Source organism: Rhizopus microsporus (genome assembly GCF_002708625.1).
Source record: "Rhizopus microsporus ATCC 52813 unplaced genomic scaffold scaffold_1, whole genome shotgun sequence".
Lineage (NCBI taxonomy): Eukaryota > Fungi > Mucoromycota > Mucoromycetes > Mucorales > Rhizopodaceae > Rhizopus > Rhizopus microsporus.
In genome coordinates, this window is record NW_019671916.1 from 1,448,350 (window position 1) to 1,472,276 (window position 23,927).

General features: G+C 38.9%; 11 protein-coding genes across 11 annotated transcripts; 8 read left to right on the forward strand and 3 right to left on the reverse strand.

The window, feature by feature from the left end:
* Positions 1-62: 62 nt before the first annotated feature.
* Positions 63-1,124, forward strand: RHIMIDRAFT_232922 (uncharacterized protein; the record flags this gene model as incomplete). Its single annotated transcript, XM_023607841.1, has 1 exon — positions 63-1,124. One exon carries the CDS (start codon positions 63-65, stop codon positions 1,122-1,124), a length of 1,062 nt encoding a protein of 353 aa, XP_023471202.1.
* A 48-nt stretch (positions 1,125-1,172) lies between these two features.
* Positions 1,173-3,575, reverse strand: RHIMIDRAFT_221723 (PMT-domain-containing protein; the record flags this gene model as incomplete). The annotated part of the gene is made up of 7 exons (XM_023607442.1): positions 3,501-3,575; positions 3,427-3,441; positions 2,997-3,379; positions 2,874-2,939; positions 1,920-2,794; positions 1,557-1,874; positions 1,173-1,507 (listed from the first exon to the last, which is right to left on the reverse strand). The coding sequence occupies exons 1-7, from the start codon at positions 3,567-3,569 to the stop codon at positions 1,173-1,175; spliced, it is 2,061 nt and encodes a 686-aa protein (XP_023471203.1). The 5' UTR covers positions 3,570-3,575.
* Positions 3,576-3,951: 376 nt separating this feature from the next.
* Positions 3,952-5,687, forward strand: RHIMIDRAFT_288376 (Dus-domain-containing protein; the record flags this gene model as incomplete). Its single annotated transcript, XM_023613559.1, has 6 exons — positions 3,952-4,091; positions 4,145-4,549; positions 4,607-4,853; positions 4,902-4,997; positions 5,050-5,269; positions 5,357-5,687. Exons 1-6 carry the CDS (start codon positions 3,984-3,986, stop codon positions 5,685-5,687), a joined length of 1,407 nt encoding a protein of 468 aa, XP_023471204.1. The 5' UTR covers positions 3,952-3,983.
* A 1,090-nt stretch (positions 5,688-6,777) lies between these two features.
* On the forward strand, positions 6,778-8,055 carry RHIMIDRAFT_221725 (ribosomal protein S2). The gene is made up of 4 exons (XM_023607443.1): positions 6,778-6,928; positions 6,989-7,124; positions 7,184-7,260; positions 7,312-8,055. The coding sequence occupies exons 2-4, from the start codon at positions 6,992-6,994 to the stop codon at positions 7,921-7,923; spliced, it is 822 nt and encodes a 273-aa protein (XP_023471205.1). The 5' UTR covers positions 6,778-6,928; positions 6,989-6,991; the 3' UTR covers positions 7,924-8,055.
* Positions 8,056-8,118: 63 nt separating this feature from the next.
* RHIMIDRAFT_254073 (rab protein 6) lies at positions 8,119-9,639 on the forward strand. Its single transcript, XM_023611072.1, has 9 exons — positions 8,119-8,240; positions 8,300-8,358; positions 8,414-8,483; positions 8,536-8,552; positions 8,599-8,671; positions 8,733-8,844; positions 8,892-8,976; positions 9,024-9,102; positions 9,164-9,639. Exons 1-9 carry the CDS (start codon positions 8,174-8,176, stop codon positions 9,226-9,228), a joined length of 627 nt encoding a protein of 208 aa, XP_023471206.1. The 5' UTR covers positions 8,119-8,173; the 3' UTR covers positions 9,229-9,639.
* Positions 9,640-10,227: 588 nt separating this feature from the next.
* On the forward strand, positions 10,228-10,821 carry RHIMIDRAFT_232927 (uncharacterized protein; the record flags this gene model as incomplete). The annotated part of the gene is made up of 4 exons (XM_023607842.1): positions 10,228-10,452; positions 10,511-10,592; positions 10,649-10,720; positions 10,781-10,821. 4 exons carry the CDS (start codon positions 10,228-10,230, stop codon positions 10,819-10,821), a joined length of 420 nt encoding a protein of 139 aa, XP_023471207.1.
* Positions 10,822-11,105: 284 nt separating this feature from the next.
* RHIMIDRAFT_8287 (uncharacterized protein) lies at positions 11,106-13,724 on the forward strand. Its single transcript, XM_023615758.1, has 3 exons — positions 11,106-11,487; positions 11,546-13,520; positions 13,574-13,724. The coding sequence occupies exons 1-3, from the start codon at positions 11,117-11,119 to the stop codon at positions 13,670-13,672; spliced, it is 2,445 nt and encodes an 814-aa protein (XP_023471208.1). The 5' UTR covers positions 11,106-11,116; the 3' UTR covers positions 13,673-13,724.
* Positions 13,725-13,790: 66 nt separating this feature from the next.
* RHIMIDRAFT_8290 (ribosomal protein S8e) lies at positions 13,791-14,830 on the forward strand. The gene is made up of 3 exons (XM_023615759.1): positions 13,791-13,815; positions 13,868-13,935; positions 13,989-14,830. Exons 1-3 carry the CDS (start codon positions 13,813-13,815, stop codon positions 14,698-14,700), a joined length of 783 nt encoding a protein of 260 aa, XP_023471209.1. The 5' UTR covers positions 13,791-13,812; the 3' UTR covers positions 14,701-14,830.
* A 182-nt stretch (positions 14,831-15,012) lies between these two features.
* Positions 15,013-16,074, forward strand: RHIMIDRAFT_8316 (ribosomal protein L13e). The gene is made up of 4 exons (XM_023615761.1): positions 15,013-15,035; positions 15,195-15,443; positions 15,491-15,871; positions 15,933-16,074. The coding sequence occupies exons 2-4, from the start codon at positions 15,198-15,200 to the stop codon at positions 15,939-15,941; spliced, it is 636 nt and encodes a 211-aa protein (XP_023471210.1). The 5' UTR covers positions 15,013-15,035; positions 15,195-15,197; the 3' UTR covers positions 15,942-16,074.
* A 395-nt stretch (positions 16,075-16,469) lies between these two features.
* Positions 16,470-18,837, reverse strand: RHIMIDRAFT_284965 (gamma-glutamyltranspeptidase; the record flags this gene model as incomplete). The annotated part of the gene is made up of 13 exons (XM_023613229.1): positions 16,470-16,849; positions 16,899-17,076; positions 17,128-17,151; positions 17,201-17,338; positions 17,396-17,795; positions 17,848-17,966; positions 18,021-18,051; positions 18,110-18,307; positions 18,362-18,452; positions 18,501-18,521; positions 18,574-18,592; positions 18,646-18,703; positions 18,764-18,837. The coding sequence occupies 13 exons, from the start codon at positions 18,835-18,837 to the stop codon at positions 16,470-16,472; spliced, it is 1,731 nt and encodes a 576-aa protein (XP_023471211.1).
* RHIMIDRAFT_310201 (uncharacterized protein) lies at positions 18,833-21,218 on the reverse strand. The gene is made up of 4 exons (XM_023614637.1): positions 20,984-21,218; positions 20,707-20,922; positions 20,476-20,651; positions 18,833-20,422 (listed from the first exon to the last, which is right to left on the reverse strand). The coding sequence occupies exons 1-4, from the start codon at positions 20,989-20,991 to the stop codon at positions 19,113-19,115; spliced, it is 1,710 nt and encodes a 569-aa protein (XP_023471212.1). The 5' UTR covers positions 20,992-21,218; the 3' UTR covers positions 18,833-19,112.
* Positions 21,219-23,927: the final 2,709 nt, after the last annotated feature.

The window sequence follows — 23,927 nt, forward strand, 5'->3', positions numbered from 1 at the left end:
ACGCCGGTAAACTACCTTATGTTTACCTAATATCAACTTCAGTTTGGTCGTGGGGGACTTCCATGAAAATGGGTGTCTGGTTATTCTCAATGCCCATGGAGGAGCGACGACAACGTCCTTTTGCTTTGACAATTCTTCAATGGAGAAAAGTAAGATACTCTGAAAACGTAAAGGTCGATCATCACCCCAGCCACGTGTATATAAACTTTCCCTTGGTCCAATTTATTTTTTCAACTATCAAGCATCAAATTGTTTATGACCTTGTTGAGATCATTCTGCGGCAACTTGATCTCGATAGACCTGTCCGTCTGTTCTCAGCCGTGATATACCACTGTCTTGGTATGTTCTTTAACTTATCGGCACCGGAAACAGAATTACAGTTTAGTTTTGGCAACGTTGCACTTAGCACATGTACATGTATTCTGTTCCTTGTCTATGTCCAAATGCAACTACAGCTAACCTATGACATATTTAACATCCTGTTTACACTCATGTACAAGTCACTTCCAATACTAGAGAAATGGCAACTAGGCAACAAGACAATTGATACCAGAGATGTTGCAAAGACAAAAGCCGCCTTGAAGCGTATCCGCGGAATTCGAGCTGTTAAGGTTTATCTCGAACAAACAATCAGCATGCCACCTGCCTTCAATCGACCTTGGTGTGCCTACTCTCTGCGCGACTTTTGGGCAAGACGATGGCATACATACTACAATGAGTGCTTCTATCGTCTTGGATACCAACCCATTCGGCTTGTCATGATACCCATCTTGGGCCGTAAGCCTCCACGTTGGTTACCTGCTCTCTCTGTCTTTGTTATGTCTGGTCTGATGCATGAATACTTTTTGTACGCTGCCACAGGCCCTGCTCTTTATTTCCAAGGTACACCCATACCTGCATGTTTCATTCAATTTTCTTTCTTTGTGAGCCAAGCGGTCTTTATCAGTATCGGTGATCGATTATCCTTGTCGGACGGATTCTTGGGAAGAGCTTACGCTGTCCTCATCATGATCCTAACCTGCCACCTCTTTGTTGTTCCTTATCTTCTCACGGGATACCTGTACATGCCTCGAGCTTCATTCTATAGAACATTTGTAAATATTTATCAAGGGGAAATCATCTGATATACGTCTGTTTCCGTATAAATAAAGCATTCATTATTTATTATATTATCAGATTGGGTTCTCTAACAGATTCCAGTGCTTAAACCACTGACGGCTCGCGTACTGTTTGATGTCGCCTTCCATTCCAAAGGAAAACGGAGCAAAATGAAGGAAATTGAGCGCGATGAGGCCAAGGACGATGCCAAAGGCGCACGTTTTAAATTTTTTCGACTTGCTTCTCAAAAAATGATCCATTAGAAATGGTGGCATGAAGAGACTAAAGTAAAGTGCTGGGAAGTAATGATGAAGATAGGTCACGCGACCCATCATGTAAAAGGGAATATAGTGAAGAAACCAGCCGAGGAAAAAGAGCTTGCCCACTGAGGTAAAGTAGGTCCATCTCGCTATATGCATTCAGTTGACTCCCCCTCAAATATAAATTTTTTCTTTTACCTGGACTCATATCAATGACTTGTCGTTTCAGACGAACGGTATAATTGATAATGGCGATAGAAAACCCAACAATCGATGCAAATGATAGCCACCAGACCGATGGATTACCGATCAAATAAAACTTGATCATGTCATCGTCCCAACCACACATACGTAAACCAACAGAGACCATGGGCCATTCTTTAGGGTTAGAGGCCAAGATGTCGTCCTTGTCAGGATCGGGAACAAGAGCGTTATTAGTGTACCACATGACAAGATTTAAATGAAGAAAGCTTTGTAGAAAACTGTGCTTATAAGCGTTTTTTGGAGCAGGAGGCACTATTTTTGTTTTAATAAACAATTTAAACATTTTGTTCAACTTACATTTCTTGTTATGATGATCTTCAACACTCCACCATGTACGACTATCTCGAGGATTATTTTCCTTATCGCAATATACTTCTTGCTGCTTAAATCCCCAATCGGGAAGGACTTCGTGGCGAGAAGCAAGATAACACTCAAGAAAGACATGTCGTAGACGAAACACTGTGGTCAGTGCTCTGATATTTTCTGTCCTTTTATCATTAACGTCTCTCACCATCTCTATCTTCCAATTATCTTGCACGTCTCCAACCTCTTCATCTCCGTACGCGCTTACCTCCCAGTGCTTATAATTGATGGGCGCATTGATCGGATGGCTATGGAGGTTACGCCGTGTGTTTAGATGAAAAAGTCGAATGATGTCGTCGTTCTTAACATATCGAACAGAAGAATCATCCTCTGTCCATAACATTTCGTAATCATCATCGTCGTCTACAGAACGTGGTGGTCGCACTTGCCAGACATTATTGGAGTCCTTGAACGAGTAGCATGTAATTTGTTGTTGCCTCGAGCCCTCAGGATAATAGTGCCCATGGGAATGCAACAGGCCACCGACGTATCCAAAGCTTTTGATGGTGATGTTGGAGCCAAATGCGATATGAACCGGATTTTTCTGATAAAAGCTTCCATTCAGACTTGCTTGAAACAGTGTATTCATCACACTATCGTTGGGTCCACTGTTGCGAAGGATATAAAAATGAGTAGCAAAACTGGCGACGTAGATTGCAATAGGTACCAGAATTAAACAGAGAGCACGAGATGTCCAGTGAGCGAGGTATGTTAGTTTTGGCATCTGTATGTCGCCCAACATATCCCAAAGTTCTTCAATTGTGTATAGTCCAACCAGAGCGACTGTAAACAAGCCTATCCATTTGACACTATATTGAGAATTAAACATCTCTCTTTCACTCCCTTTCTCCTTTTATATATATATATATATATATATATAAATATTACCTCAAGACACAGCCAAGAGATAAGCCTGTGCCGAACAACCATAACCACCAATGTGTTGAGAAGGATCTGTATTGAAAAGGTTATAAGGTTTTTTTTAGGTATCCATATACTTTTTATTCTTACCGATCTCTCTGCATACGAAATCCGGCAAGACAAAAGAAAGACAAGCCAGTGAAAAAGAGCAGCATGGAGTCCAAGAGGATAAATCGACTGATGGTCAACAAGGCATTGTCAAACAAGGCCATGGAGGCAGCCAGAATAGAAGCTTTTAAAGATAATTCTAAATTGAGAGCAGTACCGTAGGCTAAGGGTACGAGGAGTGCACCCCACGCTGCACTAAATACACGCATGGTACAAACGTCAATATCATCTGGATATGTCGAACCAGATTCAAAAGGAAATGAACCATTGTAATTGGCCAAGTAACCAGAAAGGCCAATGAGCATCTTTCCTAAAGGTGGATGAACATCGAAATAAAACTCATTTCTTAGGTAGTAAGAGCCAAACTATGTATTCATTTAGTAAGGCCAAAAAAGCATTCAGACTGATTTACCTTTCCAAAGTGAGCCTTGTTGTGTGTGTGTAATATTTAGCATGGTAAGTTCTATGGTATATCAATAATCTTACCTCGTCCCAAATTACTGTTTTCGATTTATCAATTTCTCGGAACCGTGTCCAAAAGGAGAATATTGTCATTACGATGACAATAGCAACATGTTGATATGTGATAACAGCTTTCTATTAGAAAAGTAAGACAACAGCTACGCAATATGAACCCCTCCTCCTTGTGATTTACCTTTCTCTTGCTCACATAATTCTTATCCACAGTAGAAACAGGTGAATCATAGATTGTTTCTGTTAATGGGATTGAGTCAAAGTGTTCATACTCTAATGAAAGTTCTTCAAGTTTTTCTTTTAGATCCATTTTCAAAAAGAAAAGAAAATAAAAGAGAAAAAGATCATTCTTGAAGCATTGTTTCCAATGTATTTAATTTATGCACAAGAATGACACCTTTGTGTCTGTGTGTGTTTGTGTGTGTGTGACTGAGAAGAAATATTTTAACTGCCCCCTCTGATTAATTTTGTTCTTGTCCCTTTCTTTACATAAACATGTCCATTTTTAGAATTAGACTTACTCATGCATCATGCAGGTATATGCATACTTCGAGACTTGCGAGACCTATCAGCGTGGCACCAATGGTGGATGTGACTACCCCTGTAAGATCGATCTCATTCTTTAGATATGCACTATTGATCTTTTTGATGAACAGCATTTTCTTGAATTGTTAAATATTATTTCAGGCACAGATCGCTATGATTACTATAGTGAAATGTACCATTGTCATGCCATTGTCAATCACAGAGATCATCTAGATCGGTTTGTTGGAAAACCGAGATCAAATGTTGTTGTGCAATTAGGAGGATCAGATCCAGACGCCATGGCAACAGCAGCTAAATCACTACAAGACTATGGATATTCAGAAGTAAACATTAACGCTGGCTGCCCAAGCCCCAATGTTCAGAGTGGACAGTTTGGCGCCGTCTTGATGAAGACACCTCATATTGTAGCGGACATTCTATCAGCCATGGATAAACATCATGTCCGGATACCTGTGACAGTGAAGTGTCGGATAGGTGTTGATCATCAAGAGTCTTTTGAATTCCTTTACGATTTTGTAATATATACATATGAATTCGTGAGTGATAGGCTAATTTCTTTTTTTATGGCTTAGGTTAAAGCAATTGCACACACACAAAAAGGTACATTGCCCCATTTGATTCTTCATGCAAGAAAGTGTATCCTCAAAGGACTATCACCCAAGCAGAATAGAAGTATTCCACCATTAAATTATAAAAGAGTATTTGAAATAGCAAAATCATTTCCAGATTTGCCCATATCGATCAATGGAGGTTTTAATGATGTGAGTCAAATAAAGGAAGTGCTTACAAAGGTCGATGGTTGTATGATTGGTAGAAAAAGTAAGTGTATATGTGCATGCTTTGTTCATATTTCTAATTATATCAAAGTCATGGATAAACCCCTGTTTTTACAGCAATTGGATCAGCATGTCTACAATCAAAGTGAGGTTAAAAGCCTTGAAAAGATTATAAATGAGTATCTTGGTAAATAATGTTTATATGAAAATGATTAGACACTCATCAGATATTTCATTAGATTATACAGATAGCCTATTATCACTAAGCTTAGACAAGGCTGATTATGGCCTTCCTCCGTTCACTTTACTGCTCAAGCCACTCATGATGCTATTTGATGGTAAAATGGGCAAAAATTATCGCCGACTTGTGGACGAAAGACGAAGGCAAACAAAGTCGACATCACCAGAAGATTTTCGTTCAATTGTATTAGGCGCGTTAAATGATCCTAGATTGATTTTGTAACTATGTTCATATTTCTTTTTTGTATAAAATTTTTGATCCACAGTGGGCGCGGTATCAACTTCCAATTGCACCTCATCCTTTAGCACTACGATTTTTGAAGTAAAACAACCCAAGAATGCAAAATCTCCTAACACCTCGAAGGAGATTTTTGATATTGCAGTCCTGATTAACCATGTTGTTGCACGGGATATTACCTTGTTATTAGAGTTCCTTGTCTTGCAGTTGAAAATCATTCTGCTGCTTATCATTGCAGCTATGTGGCGCCCTTACTCAGACATCAACAACCCCCAATTTAGGGGCATAGCATTTATCATGATCCACGAAACGGATACACTCACAGGAGTAACTCTTATTGCTAGACAGCCTAAGGAGATTACAGCAAAGACATCAAAATTGAATGCTATTGATAATTAAAATAGATGCCCTGTCTATACACTCTGGAAATTTTACAATCTCACCAAATACCAAAGATCACACTTGAACGTCGATCATAAATTGTCCTTGGTGAAATTGAATAACGACGAGAGTACTACATGGCAATCCATACAACCAAGCACTGTTGCTTCCCTGGCTAAAGAAAGATTATGCAAGACGCATGTATCAATACAAATGTCTTTTTCGCTTATGCCATCCGGCCAGCTTCAAGCATGAAGGCAGTACAAAAAAGTGCATCCATACAACAAGTGAAGCTCCTTGTCCACTGGAGCCTGAACTCAAACACATTTGAAGAATATTACCATCTCCCTCAAGATCAACACCAACACGGCTGAAACCTGGCATTGCGGCTTTTTGTTGATTCTACTGAAAAAGAAACTGCATCCAGAGTTGGAGTGGAGCCAACGCCTATTGTCGTATGAACGGCCGATAACATGCAAATTAGATTCTTTATGAAAAAGAGCTAAATATGATTAAAATAAGACGCGTGTGCGTTTTATAGGAAGAGAGAATCTATGACTGTTATTTATATTAATGTTGCTAGTGATTATTTATGCTTATATTATTGCTGTTGTACTAGTAGCTATTATCATTATAAGTTATTCTTATCAGATACGATAGAGAAAAGTAGAATGTATGCTCTACTGTAAGATTATGAAATGTTATAATGATTCATATCAAGCATGTCATTATGCTCAGAAAAACAATAAAAAAATTATTTCTTGTAATCTACACTCTCTACATCTTTCTATGCGTGCTTCTTGGATGAGGAAACCATGGTAACTTGGTGGTAGCTAGAAAAACTTTCGGTACCAAGACTGGGTAGCTACCACATCCTCTGTCATCTTTTCAGCAACATTGCTATTTTGGTCTTCTGTTAAACAAAATGTTAGACGCTCTCAATTCAGTGATAAATAAGATTTGCATTTTATAATTGCTGAATCATGTAATATTATTTCTTATAGTGCAATTAGAAGCTATATACAGTATTCTATTGACGTTTTTCCCAAACGCTTAAATAAAGTACATTTTTAACAATAACGCAAATTGGGAAAAATCAAAGTGCAAACTGAAATTTATTGTCCGCGTATTGAAAATATGATAAACAGCCTACAACTGGGATATTCGGCGGGGATTGAATTTCATTTGACAAGCTCGAAACTGTCATAAACAGTGGAATTCACGCATCGAATTAAACCTTCTCTTTTCTTGCACATCAAGTAATGTATGCATCCATCCATCATCGCATGATACGCTAATATACCATCAACTTGGTTTAGATAATGTCTCGTGTTCCTAGCGTTCTCAATCCTACCGAAGAAGACATCCAACTCCTTTTGAGTGCCAAATGTCACATGGGTACCAAGAATGCCAACATTCGCATGGCTCCTTACATCTACAAGCGCCGTGCTGATGGTAATATAAAATAGACAAGGGTTAACAGGGTAGCAGTTTATACTTATGGGCTTGTCTAGGTATCAACCTCATCAACATCGGTAAGACTTGGGAAAAGATCGTTTTCGCTGCTCGTGTCATTGCCGCTATTGAGAACGTAAGTTTAAGTGAATGTATACGAAACAAGAGTCTAACTTGATAAATATAGCCTCAAGACATTGTTGTTGTCTCTGCCCGTCCCTACGGTCACCGTGCTGCCTTGAAGTTCGCCAAGTACGTTGGTTGTGAAGCTATTGTTGGCCGTTTCACTCCCGGTACCTTCACTAACTACATCACCCGTTCTTTCCGTGAACCTCGCTTGATCATCTGTACCGATCCTCGCTCTGACTTCCAAGCTATCTTGGAAGCTTCTTATGTCAACATCCCTGTTATCTCTCTTGCTGACACTGATGCTTCTCTTCAATATGTTGATGTTGCCATCCCTACCAACAACAAGGGTAAGCACGCCATCGGTTTGATCTACTGGCTCTTGGCTCGTGCCGTTCTCCGTCTCCGTGGTACTTTGGACTACACCACTCCTTGGGACGTCATGGTCGATATGTTCTTCTACCGTGAACCTGAGGAAATTGAAAAGGAAAACGAAGCTGCTGAAGCTGAAGGCGAATTCAACCCTGAAGCCGCTGCTGCCGAATGGGGTGTTGAAGGTGATGCTGAAGGTGTTGCCGGTATTGCCGCTGCCGCTGACTGGTCTGCTGCTCAACCCACCACTGACTGGGCTGAAGATGCTGCTGCCCCTGCTACCTCCTCTTGGGAAGCTTAAAAAGTTTTGTTTATAGATTTTGAAAATAAAACTGACAACATTTTTGTATTGAACCGAGAAATCAAAAGTCATTGAAAAATATAAAACAAAGAAAAAGGGAGTGACAATAAATACTTTTGTGTGTGTGTAAGGAGTAATTGTAAGTAAGTCAGGTTACACTACTGAAGGGAGATTATCCCTTTATTTTTATTTCCCTTTTCTCTTTCTTTTTCTTTCTCTGTCATTTAAACCCTTGCCTTTCATTTACATCATGTCGAATAATGACTTTGGTAATCCCTTGAAAAAGTTTAAGCTTGTCTTCCTTGGTGAACAAAGTGGTAATGTCAGCTTTATTATTACAAGCGACTATATATTTATATATATATATACATTATAGTTGGTAAAACTTCGCTTATAACAAGATTTATGTATGATACTTTTGATAATACCTATCAAGTAAATAAATGATTAGAAATATGATGCTGTATATTCAACATGGTTTATTAATTAGGCGACAATTGGTATTGATTTTCTATCAAAGACAATGTACCTGGATGATAGAACAATACGCCTTCAACTATGTAAGTTCATGTTATTATGATCATTTATTTCATTAATTAACACATAAAAAAGGGGATACTGCTGGACAGGTAATTGGTATAAACAAGTAGTGCAATGACTAATATATCAATATAGGAAAGATTCCGTTCACTTATTCCAAGTTATATAAGAGATTCCTCAGTGTGTGTGGTTGTTTATGATATAACAAGTAGGTTAAAGGGGAAAAAAAAAGGGGGAATGTCCTTTGTTTACATTATCCAAATCCGTAGACCGAAACTCCTTTTTGAACACATCAAAATGGATCGACGATGTTAGAGCAGAAAGAGGGACAGATGTAATCATTGTATTGGTCGGTAATAAGACGGACTTGAATGACAGAAGGTACATGCTTTGTCTCTTTTTGATAGTCAGTGATTGACAATCATCAGGCAGGTGACTGTGGAAGAAGGAGAAAAGAAGGCGAGGGATTATAATATCATGTTTATAGAAACAAGTGCAAAAGCGGGTTATAATGTAACGTACTTTATTGTATTTAGAGCATTATATTAAATAGTGAATAGGTAAAGGCACTATTCCGCAAGATTGGTCATGCTTTACCCGGAATGGAAAATGATGCTAGTGATGAACAAAAAGAACAATGTAAGATGTATAATAATATATGTTATGTTTCATAACAATAACCATTCTTATCGTCCGATAGTAACCAAGGTTGATTTGACAGACACATCGACAAGGAAAGAAGAAGCAAGTAGTTGTGCTTGCTGATAATTATTTACATCATCAATTATGGCTCTAAAAGAATAATAAGGCCCATTAGAAATAAAAGTATAGAATGGTATATATGTAGTTTGGCCCTATCTTATAGATTGTGTATGTCTTTGTGTATGTATGCTATCCAAGTGTCATCAAAGAGTCTTTGAAACTACAATCCTTGTTCAATTTAACTAATAAGCTCCGGATTCATCAATATTATGCAATAAATGAATATATATAGCTTAATTAGCTTGGGTAAACACAACCAAGTCGTAAACTTTAATGTACGAGCAAGGTATCTTTTAATTGAAGAAAACAAAAAACAGGCAACTGTGGCAAAAGAGCTCAAGAAAACTATATATGCGAAGTAATCGACGCACAAAGAATGTCATTTAATTATCATGCAGGGCCCTTTGGTTGTTCATTAAGTTTTGACACTATTTTAGGTCAATGAAAAGATGAATCAAGAGCATAAAATGTGTGATAAGATAGAGGAATGTCAGGTTGGCTTCTTTTTAATTTACCTATATATGATTATCTGAGATATATTTTCTGTCGTGGTTGTAACATGAATAGGTCTACAGGAGAATCGAAGAGCATCGTTGCCCAAATTCAGTTTATTCAACAGGATTAGAGCACACCCAAGATAAATATACGTTCAGCTTTCGATGACTTGGAGTTCTACCTGTAGAAGTAGCTACTTGGGGATAGATTCCATCTATTCCTCTCAAAGAAGGTACTATCTAAGACATCCCGTAAATTATTTTGGAAACAATGAATAGTACTAGCATTTTAATTATACGACTCTGTTAAATTTCATAGTAAAGGTTGCTTTCACCATGAATGATCTCTCAGAAAATGCATAATGGAAGTTAAATAGATCGGTAAGCCAATGAAATCAAAGTTAATTTTGTAGCAATTTAACACCCGAAACTGGCGTCATCATTATTTTTTTTTCTGCTGCTGCTTTTAAACGGGGTGTGCCTCTTTAACCAAGCTTTTCTCTAGACCATGCTTCGACAGCCCATTCAGCGCATTACTTCAAGCAACTTACGCAACATCACATTAAAGAGCTTGACCGCTTCTTACACAACTTCCCTTCAACCCACTGCAAAATCTGTTGCTCCTACAGTTGAACAAGCAGCGAATCGTGCAACAACCTGGTCAGAGACCCAACGTGCTAAAGCTGATGCCTTAAAAGGTCCACGATTTGAGCAAATGGATCTCAGTACCCAGGTAAATTGATGATCGAATGAAGCAGCATACAATTATTAAATTATGTCTATATGTATAGCCTAATCCTATGGCCGCTATTGAACTCATCGCTGAAGAACCTATCAGATTTGTCAATAAACGTATTGCTCACTGTGACGGCGGTAAGGATAGTAGTAATAGCTGTACTTTTGAAAGATGACTTATTTACTTGAAAAAGGTGGTGGACCTTTGGGTCACCCTAAGGTGTATATCAATTTGGATGCTTCTGGACCTCAAGCATGTGGTTATTGTAAGTGAAGGTGTATATACTTTGACAATCGACTAACATATATCTTTTTTTACACACAAGGCGGTATTCGTTTCCAAAAGCTCGATGATCATCATCATTAGATTGGATTTATTTAAATCAGACAATAATAAACAAAACAACCTCTCTTGACGCATATGTACACATACATACACATATACATATATATATATATATATATATATATATATATACTTGTTTAATGGTTTTATTTGTGTTTCTTATATGCCTTTGTTATCATTTTATTTCCATGATTATCATGCATACGTCAATGACAACACCTACAAAAAAATACAACAATTAATTTCCATTTGGGAATATAATCGATCAATTTAAATTATATCGATATTACCTTTTCTTTTTGTTTCTTTTTCTCTTATGGAAGATTTACTCGATCTCAACTGGTCATCTACCACTTCTAAACTAAAAGATAACAAAAAACAACAATCGGTTCAAAAAAAGGACGCCTTTGCTGACCTTTTAGCTATTGGCAGCAATTCAAAAGAAGATGAAAAGCCGACACTTTCTTCATTAGCAGAACAAAAGAGACATCAGCACCAAGCATGGGCTACTGCAACTCGTAGTGAGCCCTTAACGCCTACCAAACATACTCCATCACAGCTTACCCCTCCTCCTTCTCAGCCTGCTTCAACGCATTCGAGTAAACCTGTCTCTTTTGACGATTTACTAAACCCATTTGGAACTTCAAACAAATCTAACTCGGGCAAGAGCACGCCTTTGAACCAACTGTAGGTTTCTTTTATGCTATTCTTATTCTAAATGACTAATTATATCATATATGTATAGGAGAAATAATGCTAAACCAACTACACCTACACCGACTGGGAGTAGTGAACAATGGAACTTTGATTTGCTAGATACACTGCCAGCTGAGAAGAGTAGCAATACAGTGCCTATAGGTGACGATATTTTTGGTGACCTTACTCAAGAGTCACAGACAGTTTCAGCAAACGGATCAAGTTATGTACAGCATATAGGGTACGATGAGGATAATCCTCTTGGTATCTTGGCAGAACCTGTTCAATCCATGCCTGTAGACTTTGAAGTAGATGAACCAAGTGCACAATTGGATGAGCCAGAAATAGTACTATCACATCAGGATACACTCAAGGAAGAAGAAGAAGACGAAATGCTCGCGAGACTTATAGATATGGGTTTCAGCATGCAGCAGTCAAAGTTTGCCATGGAAGCCACAGGTGGTCATGACTTACAAGCTGCCATTGACCTATTAATGCAAAGTTCTGAACCCGCTCAACGATATCAATCAAGAATACCAGACAATAGTCACAACAATAGACACCAGCCATCACCTACTGAACAAGCACGTAACGCATTGTTTACAACAAAATCCAATGGCCAACAACAACAACGTCAAGGGGTCGATGACATGTTACACGTCCAAACTGAAAAGATTGTCGGACAAGCGCAAGAATTGGGCGGCATGCTATACAAAAACGCAGCATCCTTTATTAAGCTAGGTCGTGAAAGAGTTACAAAGGCAGTTGGGGACTGGCAAGAGCAGCAGCGTGTTCAGCGACTGAAACAATTGCAAGAACAGCAAAAGGGTCCTGTTCGACCTAAATGGATGACAGTAGAGAATGAGACGGTAGACCTGTCGACAGCGTCAGTTGAAAAATTCGCTGATGATGATATGGTGTATGAAAAAAAGAAGCCAGAACAGCCAGTGAGGAGTGCTTCTGGAACTCCTAAAATGCGGCAACAGCAACGGCAACCGAGGACACGAGCATTGATAGGCGATGAAGATGAGTCAGTGTACGTGTCGCCGTCTCGTCGTAAACCAACACCAACATCGAGCGGCCGATCTACGCCTCAGTCAGCAATGGCCGGTAGTGTACGACAAGAATCTACCGTATTTGCGCCTAAGCCTAAACAGCGCACACGACCTGTGGTGAACGCGTCAGCTGATATCATTGCCAAAGTGAAGCAAGCGAAAGAACAAGGAAACGAAAAGTACAAGTTAGGACAATTTGGAGAGGCTGAAGAAGCCTATACGCGAGCGATTGAACTACTTCCTGCTGGACATGATCATCAAGTTATTCTCTGCAATAACAGAGCTATGGCTCGTTTAAAGATTGGCGACTATAAAAAATGCATAGAAGATTGTGATCTGGCTATTACGCTATGTAAAGAGAGCGGTGAAGGCAGTGATGTTTCAGAAGGTGTAGCCATCTCCTGGCGCGATCAGCTACTGAAATCACTTAACCGAAAGGCGGAAGCGCTAGAAAATATAGAAAGATACAAGGATGCGTTGAACGTGTACGAAGAAATTGTCAAGGTAGAGGGCTCTGGAAATGTCAAAACCAATCAAAGTATGTCTAGATGCCGACAAGCATTGAATCCAAAGCCAACAAGATCTCCTCCGACAGCAAGAGTTGAAGCACCAGAAAAGAAGCAAGATTTCATGTCCATGTTTGACCCTTCTTCTGCACCAACAGTAAAAGAGCCTACGGTATCTGCAGAAGAATTAAGCAAGAGCAAGGCAGTAGCTGAAATACGAGCAAAGGCAGCTGAAAAGGAAGCGGAAGATGCTGAGCGTCTGTCAAAGACGGACGATATTAATGCCCGATTGGTTGCTTGGAAAGCCGGTAAAGAACAAAATTTAAGAGCTTTACTAGCTACTTTGGATACTTTATTATGGCCTGAAGCACAATGGAAAGGTGCCCAGATGAGTGACTTGATTGATGTTAAAAAATGCAAGATTATCTATATGAAGGCCATATCAAAAGTTCACCCTGATAAGGTAAATAAAAAAAAACAAGAGTTAAGTGAAGATATTAACTCCCTTTAAAATAGCTTCCATCCAATGCTTCAGTTGAACAAAAGATGTTGGCGAGTGGAATATTTGCCACCTTGAACGAGGCCTGGGATGCATTCAAACTCCAATGCTTCTAAACGCAAATCATGTTCATAAAATAAATTGACCAATGAAAACTCTTTTCGAAAGCAAGTCACTTGTTTAAGCTTTTTAACAATTTTTTCATTACTTTTTTTTATTGTTTATCCTTCCCCCCTTTCCTTATTGATCTTGAAGAATGGTAAATATATTTAAGAGTATAAAAGAAGAACAAGACTAATTCATATAATTAGCCTCAAAACGAACATATTGAAGAGCACATTAAGCGTCATGGACGTCGTCTCGATTATGAAGAGAGAAAGTAAGATCATTACAACAATTACAACAACAACAATGATTAACTGTTTAATATAGACGTAAGAGAGAAGCTCGTATGGCGCACAAGTCTTCTCAAATAGCACAAAAACTTCATGGTCTTAAGGCCAAATTGCATAATAAGAAACGTCATGCTGAAAAGATTCAAATGAAGAAGACTATCAAGCAGCACGAGGAAAAGAATGCCAAGCAAAAGACAGCCGATGCCGTACCGGATGGTGCTGTTCCTACCTATCTTTTGGATCGTGAGGGTGAAGATCGTGCCAAGATTTTGAGTAATATGGTGAAGCAAAAGAGAAAGGAAAAGGCAGGCAAATGGGCTGTTCCTCTGCCCAAGGTGAGAGGTATTGCTGAAGATGAAATGTTCAAGGTGATGAAGACGGGTAAAAGCAAGTCAAAGCAATGGAAACGTTTGGTCACAAAAGCTACATTTGTTGGTGAAGGCTTCACTCGTAAGCCTCCAAAGTATGAACGATTTGTTCGTCCTATGGCACTTCGTTACAAGAAGGCACATGTTACACATCCCGAACTAAAAGCTACTTTCTGTTTGCCTATTATTGGTGTCAAAAAGAATCCTCAATCTCCCTTATATACCCAACTTGGTGTGATCACTAAAGGTACTGTTCTCGAAGTGAACGTCTCTGAATTAGGTCTAGTGACAACCAGTGGTAAGGTTGTCTGGGGTAAATATGCTCAAGTTACCAACAATCCTGAAAATGATGGCTGTATCAATGCTGTCTTGTTAGTTTAAATTATTTTACTTGTTCATGTCATTTTCGTTTTCTTTATTTTTAAATATATATAAATAATATGCATCCCCTCCCTGTTATTTTGTATCATTCTCTTTCTCTCTTTTCCTATTAGAAATAAACATAAAAATAGCATATCTCAAATACATGGTACTGTTTTCCCTTTTTATCATTCTATGCCCGTCAGCAGATGAAAGGCTTTCCCCCTTTCCGGCCCGGAGATAATCGGTGCTTGACAACTCTATACGCCCAGACGGACTTTGAAGGAGAAGGTATTGGTGCTTCCAAGGACTGTGTCCATAGCCAATCTTTCTCTTTCCTCCCTCACAGGTAATCCGTACGTATATCCAACCATCCATAGCATAATCCATTGTTATAAAGATGCATCATCTATTATAACAGCAAAGGATAAAAAAAGCCCGAGTGATTTGCAAAAATACTGATTCTTTTCTTTTCTATATTCACCTTTCAACATATTTGAATTCAACATTTGCAGACAATGGTTTTGAAGCACAACAACCAATTGCCTAACCAGCACTTCCGCAAACAATGGGACCGCCGTGTTAAGACCTGGTTCGATCAAGCCGGTCGTAAGAAGTCTAGAAGAATTGCGCGTGTTCAAAAGGCTGGTCGCATCGCCCCCAGACCCATCGACGGTCTCCTCCGTCCTGCCGTTCGTTGCCCTACTGTCCGTTACAACATGAAGTTAAGAGCAGGCCGTGGTTTCACCCTCGAGGAACTCAAGGTAAATCAAACAGTGGACATTAGAGAAATGCTAACAAAGGATTATAGGAAGCTGGCATTCGTCGTAAGGAAGCTCGTTCTATCGGTATTGCTGTTGACCACCGTCGTCGCAACAGATCCAACGAATCTCTTGAACTCAACGTTCAACGCTTAAAGGCTTACAAGGCTAAGCTTATTGTCTTCCCTCGCAAGGCTGGTAAGCCCAAGAAGGGTGACTCTGAAGCTGCTGAAGTTGCTTCTGCTGTTCAATTCCGTGGACCTCTCTTCCCTGTTGAACAAGTTGCTGCTGCCCCTGAAGCCCGTGAGATCACTGCCGAAGAAAAGAAGGTCAATGCTTACATGAAGCTTCGTTACGCCCGTTCTGCTGCTCGTACTCTCGGTGCCCGTGAGAAGCGTGCCCGTGATAAGGCTGAAGAGGAAGCCAACAAGGTAAGGACTATACATGTTTTTGATGGACAGACGTCGCTCATCTTAATTTTGATGTTTATAGAAGAAATAAATCTCTTTAAAAGTCGCGCTACAATAAATGTAAATGACATTGTTAACAGTGATTCCGGTACCATTTTGCTCTTTTGCAAAATAAATTGGCAGTTTTTCGATGAAATATGGATGTATTAGAAAAAAGAGGCTGAAAAAGAAAGTGTTTGTATAAAAGATGCAAAGATTATATACATTTCAATTGGAGTATGCGGTTAAGTTTGCTAAATGCGCAGAACTAGAGTTGCAGTAGAATATTACAGTAGACAACAAAGCAAAGCACGTATACATAGTGAGCTTTACTGTAAGAATTTATATCCAGATGCTCAATTCAGTTTGCATATTTTGTATGAAGAGCTACTTCATGTCATATTTCTATTCATCAAAACTGTCTTTATTCAATGATGACCGTTTGAGAAAGGGTACTTTATATATTATCAAGATTTACTATTTCTAGTATAAGCTTTGATTAAGATGTTTGTTTCTTTGTATTTATCTTGAGAGAAAGGGAGGAAAGTGTATAGAAGGAAAGGGTGATAGAAATCGACTATTACCAACCAGATGCATGACCATCACCTCTTGGATCACTTCCAGCTGCCAAAACTCTGTGACCGGTTCTGGCATCAATCTTGCAGCGAATAATCTGACCACGACCAAACAGAGAACGACTGTAACCAGATAGACGATAGCAGATATGACCCATTCCTTCCAGCTCTTCTACAACGTCATCCTCAATACCATCTTCCAAATAAACAACAGAATCAGTGACTTCAGTGAATGAATAAGCATTTGCACTGACTCCTGCGGTTCCCTTGGGAGGTGCAACACATAATCTTGGAAGATCAAGTGCATGCTGGGGATTTGACAAATAATGCTTCATGTTCAAGATGACTTGTACTTGACCTTGTGGCTGCATAAAGGCGCCCATGACTGCAAAAGCGAATGTGAGTTCATTAATAGTAATACGTTGTGTACATACCTCCAAAGCACGCCTCGAGTTCATGACCATTTCCTGTTTTGCGTGTTATCATGGATGGTATGATGGTATGATATGGCCGCTTGCTAGGACCTACGCAGTTTGGATGTCCTTCAATCAACACAAAATTTCCGCCACGATTATGCAGGACAACGCCTGTGTCCTTGGCAATGATATGAGACTAGATAAAGTATGTTAAATAGTTTTATATAGCTGCCAAAACGAGCCTTACGCCAAAATGCATAAAGGTAGAATTCTATCGGCTATCGTTAGAAGTAGTCTATATGTCATTTCAAAAAACTTACGATAAAGCTGCACGCATTGCCTTCTTCGTCCACCACTGAAAAATAGACCGTATTTCCGTTTCCTTCAGGATAACCTTTTTGAATTTCATCATTTCTACGGGACAAGTCCACAAGCTTGGCGCGTTCCCTGAGATATTCCTGTGTATTATACAATTTTTATTTTGCAATTCCTCTCTTTTAAACATGACTGCTTACCTTACTCAAGAGTGCCTCTGTAGGAACATGATGAACTTGAGGATCAGTCACATAGTATCTTGTATCAGCAAAAGCAATTCGCAAAGCTTCTGTTACAACATGAACATATGTAGCAGAGTTATGTTCTATTTTGCTAAAATCCACTGCACCACTTTCTTCCAACGCCTCGATGATACCGAGGGCAATAAGTGCAGTGATACCTTGACCATTAGGAGGGATTTCCCAAATGGTCCAGTTATGATAGTCAAGGGAGATAGGCTCGAGTAGCTCACTCGTATGAGCAGCAAGGTCTTCCAATGTCATCACACCACCTCGGCTCTGAACAGCTTCGACAATGGCTCGGCCGATACGACCCTCATAGAAACCTTCTTTTCCATGCTTAGCAAGTAGTTGAAATGTTCTATTTGTTATAGTAAGCACTTGTGTTGTTTAATTTCATTTTCTTAACTTACTCTGCCAGCTCAGGCACCATCATTATTTCACCTTCTTGAGGCGCACGTTCATTATCAATCAACCATTCGATCTTTTGATTTGGATTTTTCTCAACAAGTTTTTGCACTTCCCCTTTCCACTAATGCATCTAAAAGTTAATCATGACTCATGGTCACATTGGAATTTACTTTACCCCATTTGCAGATATATGTGATACAGGAAAGCTATATAGAAGATAGAATAAGTTCCTGGTGTGGGAAAAAGATAAAGTTTCACTCCTACCCGTTCTTTGCCAAGTCAATAGCCGGTTCAAGAATGGTAGACAGATCCAGTTTGCCAGATCCAAAATGGCTTACGGTATCTACCCAGGCAGCAGCAGCACCAGGAACAGTGACAGCATGTACGCTTCTGGTAAATGCGTTTTCATCTGTCAATTTGGCTTCATTCTTTAGAAATTCCATGGTAAGCTTCGCAGGCGTCCTTTACGATACATGTTAGTCAACACAAGATTATCAAAAGAGAGAGAGAACTCGCCTTCCAGAGCCATTGAGTCCTTTGACTGTGCGAGCTTTAGCATCATAGAATAAGCAAAATGCATCACCGCCAATGCCAGTAGACCCGGGCTCTTGAAATAGATGTCAACATAAATAAATATGAGCTATATGTAATATACCTGTTACGTTAATGGCAGCAGCTATCGTGTATTGTGAGTTAAATTAATGCAGACAAACAAATAAATCGCTTACCAACAGCAACAGCTGCATCCTAAATAAAACAATGAATGTTACTATATAGTTTTATATAATTCTATTGCATACAGCAGCGTTTCCTCCTTTTTTGAGAATTTCAATTCCTGCTTGAGTTGCCAGAGGCTGCCTGTGTGTGTATGTATGTGAATGTATTAATTCACCCATGTATACAAGTGACTTGACTTACGAACTAGCAACCATGGCATGAGTACCATAGACAGTAGAACGACGTGAAATAAAAGGTAAACTTGATCCTGTCATAAAAGAAAGAAAAGAGAGAGATAGTCTTTGCCCCCCGAGTGTCGGGTAAGTTTAAAAATCGATCTGAGATTTTTTTATATGGTAACATGCCGTCGTCTAGAGATTTTATTTTAAAATTACTTTTTCAAAGATTAAATACAATGAATACTTTTTTGTATGGGTTGCGCGCTAAGAAAAGAAGAGATATATATATGTGAGTATGTCATGATGAAAATGGGGATGATTAAGTTATGTAAAGAGAGAAATGTACAAGAATAATAAGAAAAGCAAAGGATTTAAAACAAAATATCGATTTCTTCATCTTCTTCTTCATCAGCATTATTTGATATAGCCATCATGTCTTCCTTTTTCACTGGTACTGGGATAGGCTCAGATGAATGCACAATAGTGCAATTATCAACCACGTTAAAGTCCATCTTTTCATCACTGTACACAACGAGTACGCCGTCTTCGGCATCTTCTTCACTCTCACCATCAGAAGGAGCAAGCATTTGCTCCAATAATCGGCGTTTATGAATAGCAGCACGTCTCTTTGGCCTTGAAGAAGCAATGCTACTAGGATCTTGGATGACAGTAACAGAAGAGGACACGTCTTCATCATCTTCAGACTTGCGACGATTTCTATGCTTGTTTCCTCCTTTACTAGCCTTTCTTCGACCGCTCTTTGTGGTAGATGTTGGAGGTCGTGAGGATTTATGCTTCTTTGTCAGAGAGGCCATGGAGATGGGGCCACCAAGACTAACGACATTATCAACAGATAATGGATCACAATCGTCCTCACTCAAGGAAGAGTCAGCGTCCAAGTCTTCGGTGAGTTCTGCTCTGCTCTTAGTTCTTGGCTTTCTTGGTCTTCTCGCTCTACGTGACTTGGTTTGACGACTTCTTTCTTCTTGAACGGGACGGTTATTCTTTTTGGATGACTTCTTTTCCATGACAAAATCATCAATGTTTACCGCAGGTCCACCGTTTTGCTCTACAATACAGGCATCAACATAAAACAAGATTTGAACCAATTGTTCGCGTGCCAGACACGACAAATCGATTTCAACCTCATCTTCCTGCTGATCTGGTTTTTCGGATGCCAGGATGGACAGGATACCAGGTAGTTTGTCAGGATGCAAGCTATTGGTGATACGATCCAACAGGGTTTCTTCAATTTGACGTTTGTGCATGTACATGTAAGGGTTAGCTATAGGAGAACAGGCACGAGAGCGTCTGTGAATTGTAGGTTCATCCTCAGAATCAGATTCAGAAGAGTAACTCATGCGTCGACGACTGTTCAAGTTTGCAACGGTAGTAGGGATAACGACGTCTTCGTTTTCAGAATCAGAGTCATCTTGATCGTCGTCTTCTTCAGCTGATGAAGAATCATCGTCTGTAGAATCATCAGAACTTGTAGAACTTCGTCTACGCTTCAGAACATTGATAGGTTCATCTAATCTTTCAATTGCTTCGTCGTGTTCGATGTTCACTTGGATGTCATCTGTGGTAAGAGGGTAAACGACAGGGCTGACTTGAGCAGATGTGTTGGGTGAAGATGCTGAAGAGGTGGGTGCGCTCATAGTCAATGACATGTCTTCAGGAGCTAATGTAGGCATTAGATCATATAATGAAACCAAAGACATCTCTACACTTTACCAAATGTCATCTCGTCATACAAAGATTGTTGAACCATACCAGATGATAAATTCATGTCATCTTGACTGAACAGATCTTCAAGTTGAATAGACTGAGCATATATTTGGTTATCCAACTCTGCGAGACAAGCGGCATTTTCAGCCATCCATGGTTGAAGCCAGGAATTAATGGATTCTCTATTTATAGTTTCACAATAAGCAAACATATGAGAAAAAATTTTTTTTTCTGTACCTCATCATTAACTCTTGAACTTCACTTGTTAAATCTTCAACTGAAGATAGGTTCTCGGACCATTGTTCATTAGAAGCCACGGCAGCAGCAGCAGCAGCAGCAACCAACAGTTGGTTGTACTGCTCGTTCTCAGCTGCTGTATCTGAGTCAGTGGTAGGGTAATAATTGTCTTCGACCACTTCGGTCGTGGATACGGGTTGATGTGCAATAGTAACTCTATTGGATATTTAGTAAAAAGAAAAAATTTTGTGTGGGCAAGACCCAAGAGACACATTACCCTCCCATTGTTTATAAATTTGTGTGTGTGCGCGTGTGTGTGTGTAAAAGTATGAAAATATAAAAGTGAGAAAGAGAAGAAGGGGTATTTTCAAAGATCAGACAAGATCAAGTGTTTTATAAAGAATTACTCTGCGCTATCAATGATTTATATTAAAGCAACAGGTCTTTTTTTAGGTTGTTTTTGCTCTTTTAAAAAGTAAAAAGTAAAAAGAAAAAAGCTTTTTTGGACTGTCAAATAAAAAGCTTTAAAGAAAAAAAAATTTACACTTCCGAGTGGACAGCATTTCCTTTTGGACATTGAAAAATAAAGTAGACAAGTCACGTTATAGGTTTATCAAAATTTTCATTGGACATTGTGTCCCACTTTACTTTTATAAGCAAAGAGTTAAAGAATAGAGCAGCAGAACAATAACAGAGAAAAAGACAAAAACAACAGCAATATAAGATATTAAAGTCTACAAGCTTGAACAAATGTTTAAAAAGCGTATTACTCATTTTTTATTAAAACAGTGTAATTTAACTTTCTAGTCAGGTTTAATCACTTGACTTTAACCAAAATAGAAAGAACGCATTTCTGAAACAAAGTTACCGTGAGACGCGATTTTTCTTCATTTATATCCCTGTCAATCTAAAATGCATTGTCAGTGAGTAACTACATCACCAGTGAATTTTGACTGAGGAATTAAACATCCGCTTCAAACCATTTTTGGTCAAACTGTTTATTGTTCAAGCAGTGTGTGAATGCGGTATCTTCTAATGTCTTCTATAATCTCTGATTCACCATATGAATCAAATGCTTTTACAAAGGTTCAGAAATGGATTTGAATTTTTTGTTTAAAGACTTTATTTCGCTAATCCCTTACGTCTGTGAAGTACTTTTTCCATAAAATATCACTTAGATTCAATATGCATGAATGATCTGGGTGCTCAAATACTGAATCTGCAATGATTCCTTTAAATATATCCTCGACGACTTTTCCTGTTGATATCTTCCACTTATCACAATCGCTTACATGATTTAAAGTGTCAATTGAAGATTGCAAGCAGAGTCTACTGTTTTATTAAATATAAATTTCAGAAAGAGGTTAAAATTATGGCGTGTATGAAAAAAATGATTGACGCATATTAAAAAATAAAATGGGTGCAAAGGAGGTGAATAGCAGATGAAATACAAATGAGAGTAATAAGTACCAAGGAAAGAATATAAAGAATTATACAGTTAGTTCTGTAAGAAAATTATTAATGTATTATACAACTTACTCCGAAGGCATCTAAATGTGTCCTAGCGATCACTAGGACGGAGAATCGTCGTCAGAAAGCTAAAATAGTGAACAGTTACTGTTCCTATACTCTTTTGCTCAACCTAACCTTCTCTCTTTCTTTTCTTGGCTGACGGCTGCGGTAATCTCAGGCTACACTTTATTAATCCTAAAGCAGAGATCGCACCTAAAATCGTTGTTGCTTGTGCTCGGGTTTTGGGCACTGTGACCACAGCAGGTAATCCTTTTTTTGACCAGGCCATACTACGTTTTAAATTAATATGAAACGCAGACTCATCGAGAAAGACGCAATTAGTTCTAAAGTCCATGTCCGTACACTCCCACTTATGAACCCAATCAAAACGCTCCTGAATTTTTTCTTCACTGTTCCTATCTACAGGCTGAAATTGGGCTTTTTTGAGTGACAAGTTACATTCAGTTCTTACAAAATTGTAGATAGTGACCTTACAGACCTTGGGATTCTGAAGCTTTTGAACTAGTCGCTCCATTACTTGCTCCAAAGTGGCTGAAAGATCCTCATCTATGTACTCCAAGATCACTTACTTGTGTTCTTCTTGAAGCATACGCAAGCGACCGGTTTTCTTATGCTTTATAAAAATACTATCAAGATCCTTTTTGTACATTTGAGCCCATTTTTGAGCTGTGCGAACATGAATACCTAATTGTTTCGTAGCAGCTGAGGCACTCATAACTTTCTCAAACATCAGTTTAAAGAATCTAACTTTGTCTTGATCTGTATAGAGTATGTACGCTCGCTTACTCGACGCCTCCTTCATGCAAACATCTACGTCATCTTTTGCATCCTTATCTGCCATATAGCCTACATCGAAGTTATTCTCCTGAGGCTGATTATGCAAATACTGAGTGTGTGAACTAACTGTTTCTAAAGCATATCGCTGTCAGAATGATAAATGTGGTCAATGTGATTATTTATGCTTATATTATTATTGTTATACTAGTAGCTACTATAGTTATTATTATTATTATAAGTTATTCTTATCAGATGTGATAGAGGAATGTAAAGTAGAATGTATGCCCTACTGTAAGATTATACTCGAGTTATTATTATGACTATCCCATCAAACATGTCACGGGCGGATGGTGATTGTCTTGGTAATGCGGGATTCTTGGCGTGTTTCTTTTGGAGCTACTACACGCAAGTGCAAATCCCTGTCCTCAGAAATAGAGCATTTGTTCAGATCCACTCTTGCCAAGTCAGATGGACGGAGAAATCCAACCATCACCAAGAGCCAAGCTGTTTTAGCCGTGAGGAGATCGTCTGAGTGATCGTTGTGGGTCCTAAGGAAACGACGTAACTAATGGCGGGAGCCACGTGGTACGACCAGTGTCGAGGAGGCAGGATGATCTTGGCCATGGGCGCTTTAAGGAAGGCCACATAAGGTTCGGAGTGCTTGATTGCTTGCTGATCCTTGGCGGAGAACAGAGCCAGAATTGAATTACTATAGGTAGCTAGCGTGGAGAGCTTGTGGTCGTGAGTGGTGTGAAGATCTGCTAAATAGTTGATGGTTTGTTGCGAAGAAGAGTCCAGGTACGTACAAATTCGAACGAAAAGAAGATAAAGGATCAAAAAAAAATATTATATTACTGTATTTATTTTTACATTGTACAATTCAAACTAATAAAGAAAAGAATAATTACAAC

Bases quoted from the DNA above. Each gene is read 5' to 3' on its own strand.
- RHIMIDRAFT_221725 (XM_023607443.1), top strand. From the start codon at position 6,992: ATGTCTCGTGTTCCTAGCGTTCTCAATCCTACCGAAGAAGACATCCAA. The intron at 7,125-7,183 runs GTAATATAAAAT...GGGCTTGTCTAG, and splicing joins CTACAAGCGCCGTGCTGATG to GTATCAACCTCATCAACATC. The intron at 7,261-7,311 runs GTAAGTTTAAGT...TGATAAATATAG, and splicing joins TCATTGCCGCTATTGAGAAC to CCTCAAGACATTGTTGTTGT.
- RHIMIDRAFT_254073 (XM_023611072.1), top strand. From the start codon at position 8,174: ATGTCGAATAATGACTTTGGTAATCCCTTGAAAAAGTTTAAGCTTGTC. The intron at 8,977-9,023 runs GTAACGTACTTT...AATAGTGAATAG, and splicing joins GTGCAAAAGCGGGTTATAAT to GTAAAGGCACTATTCCGCAA. The intron at 9,103-9,163 runs GTAAGATGTATA...ATCGTCCGATAG, and splicing joins TGATGAACAAAAAGAACAAT to TAACCAAGGTTGATTTGACA.
- RHIMIDRAFT_8287 (XM_023615758.1), top strand. From the start codon at position 11,117: ATGGAAGATTTACTCGATCTCAACTGGTCATCTACCACTTCTAAACTA. The intron at 11,488-11,545 runs GTAGGTTTCTTT...ATATATGTATAG, and splicing joins AGCACGCCTTTGAACCAACT to GAGAAATAATGCTAAACCAA. The intron at 13,521-13,573 runs GTAAATAAAAAA...CCTTTAAAATAG, and splicing joins CAAAAGTTCACCCTGATAAG to CTTCCATCCAATGCTTCAGT.
- RHIMIDRAFT_8290 (XM_023615759.1), top strand. The intron at 13,936-13,988 runs GTAAGATCATTA...TGTTTAATATAG, and splicing joins CTCGATTATGAAGAGAGAAA to ACGTAAGAGAGAAGCTCGTA.
- RHIMIDRAFT_8316 (XM_023615761.1), top strand. From the start codon at position 15,198: ATGGTTTTGAAGCACAACAACCAATTGCCTAACCAGCACTTCCGCAAA. The intron at 15,444-15,490 runs GTAAATCAAACA...AAAGGATTATAG, and splicing joins TCACCCTCGAGGAACTCAAG to GAAGCTGGCATTCGTCGTAA.
- RHIMIDRAFT_310201 (XM_023614637.1), bottom strand. The intron at 20,652-20,706 runs GTACAGAAAAAA...AACTATAAATAG, and splicing joins GTTCAAGAGTTAATGATGAG to AGAATCCATTAATTCCTGGC. The intron at 20,423-20,475 runs GTAAAGTGTAGA...TGCCTACATTAG, and splicing joins GTATGACGAGATGACATTTG to CTCCTGAAGACATGTCATTG.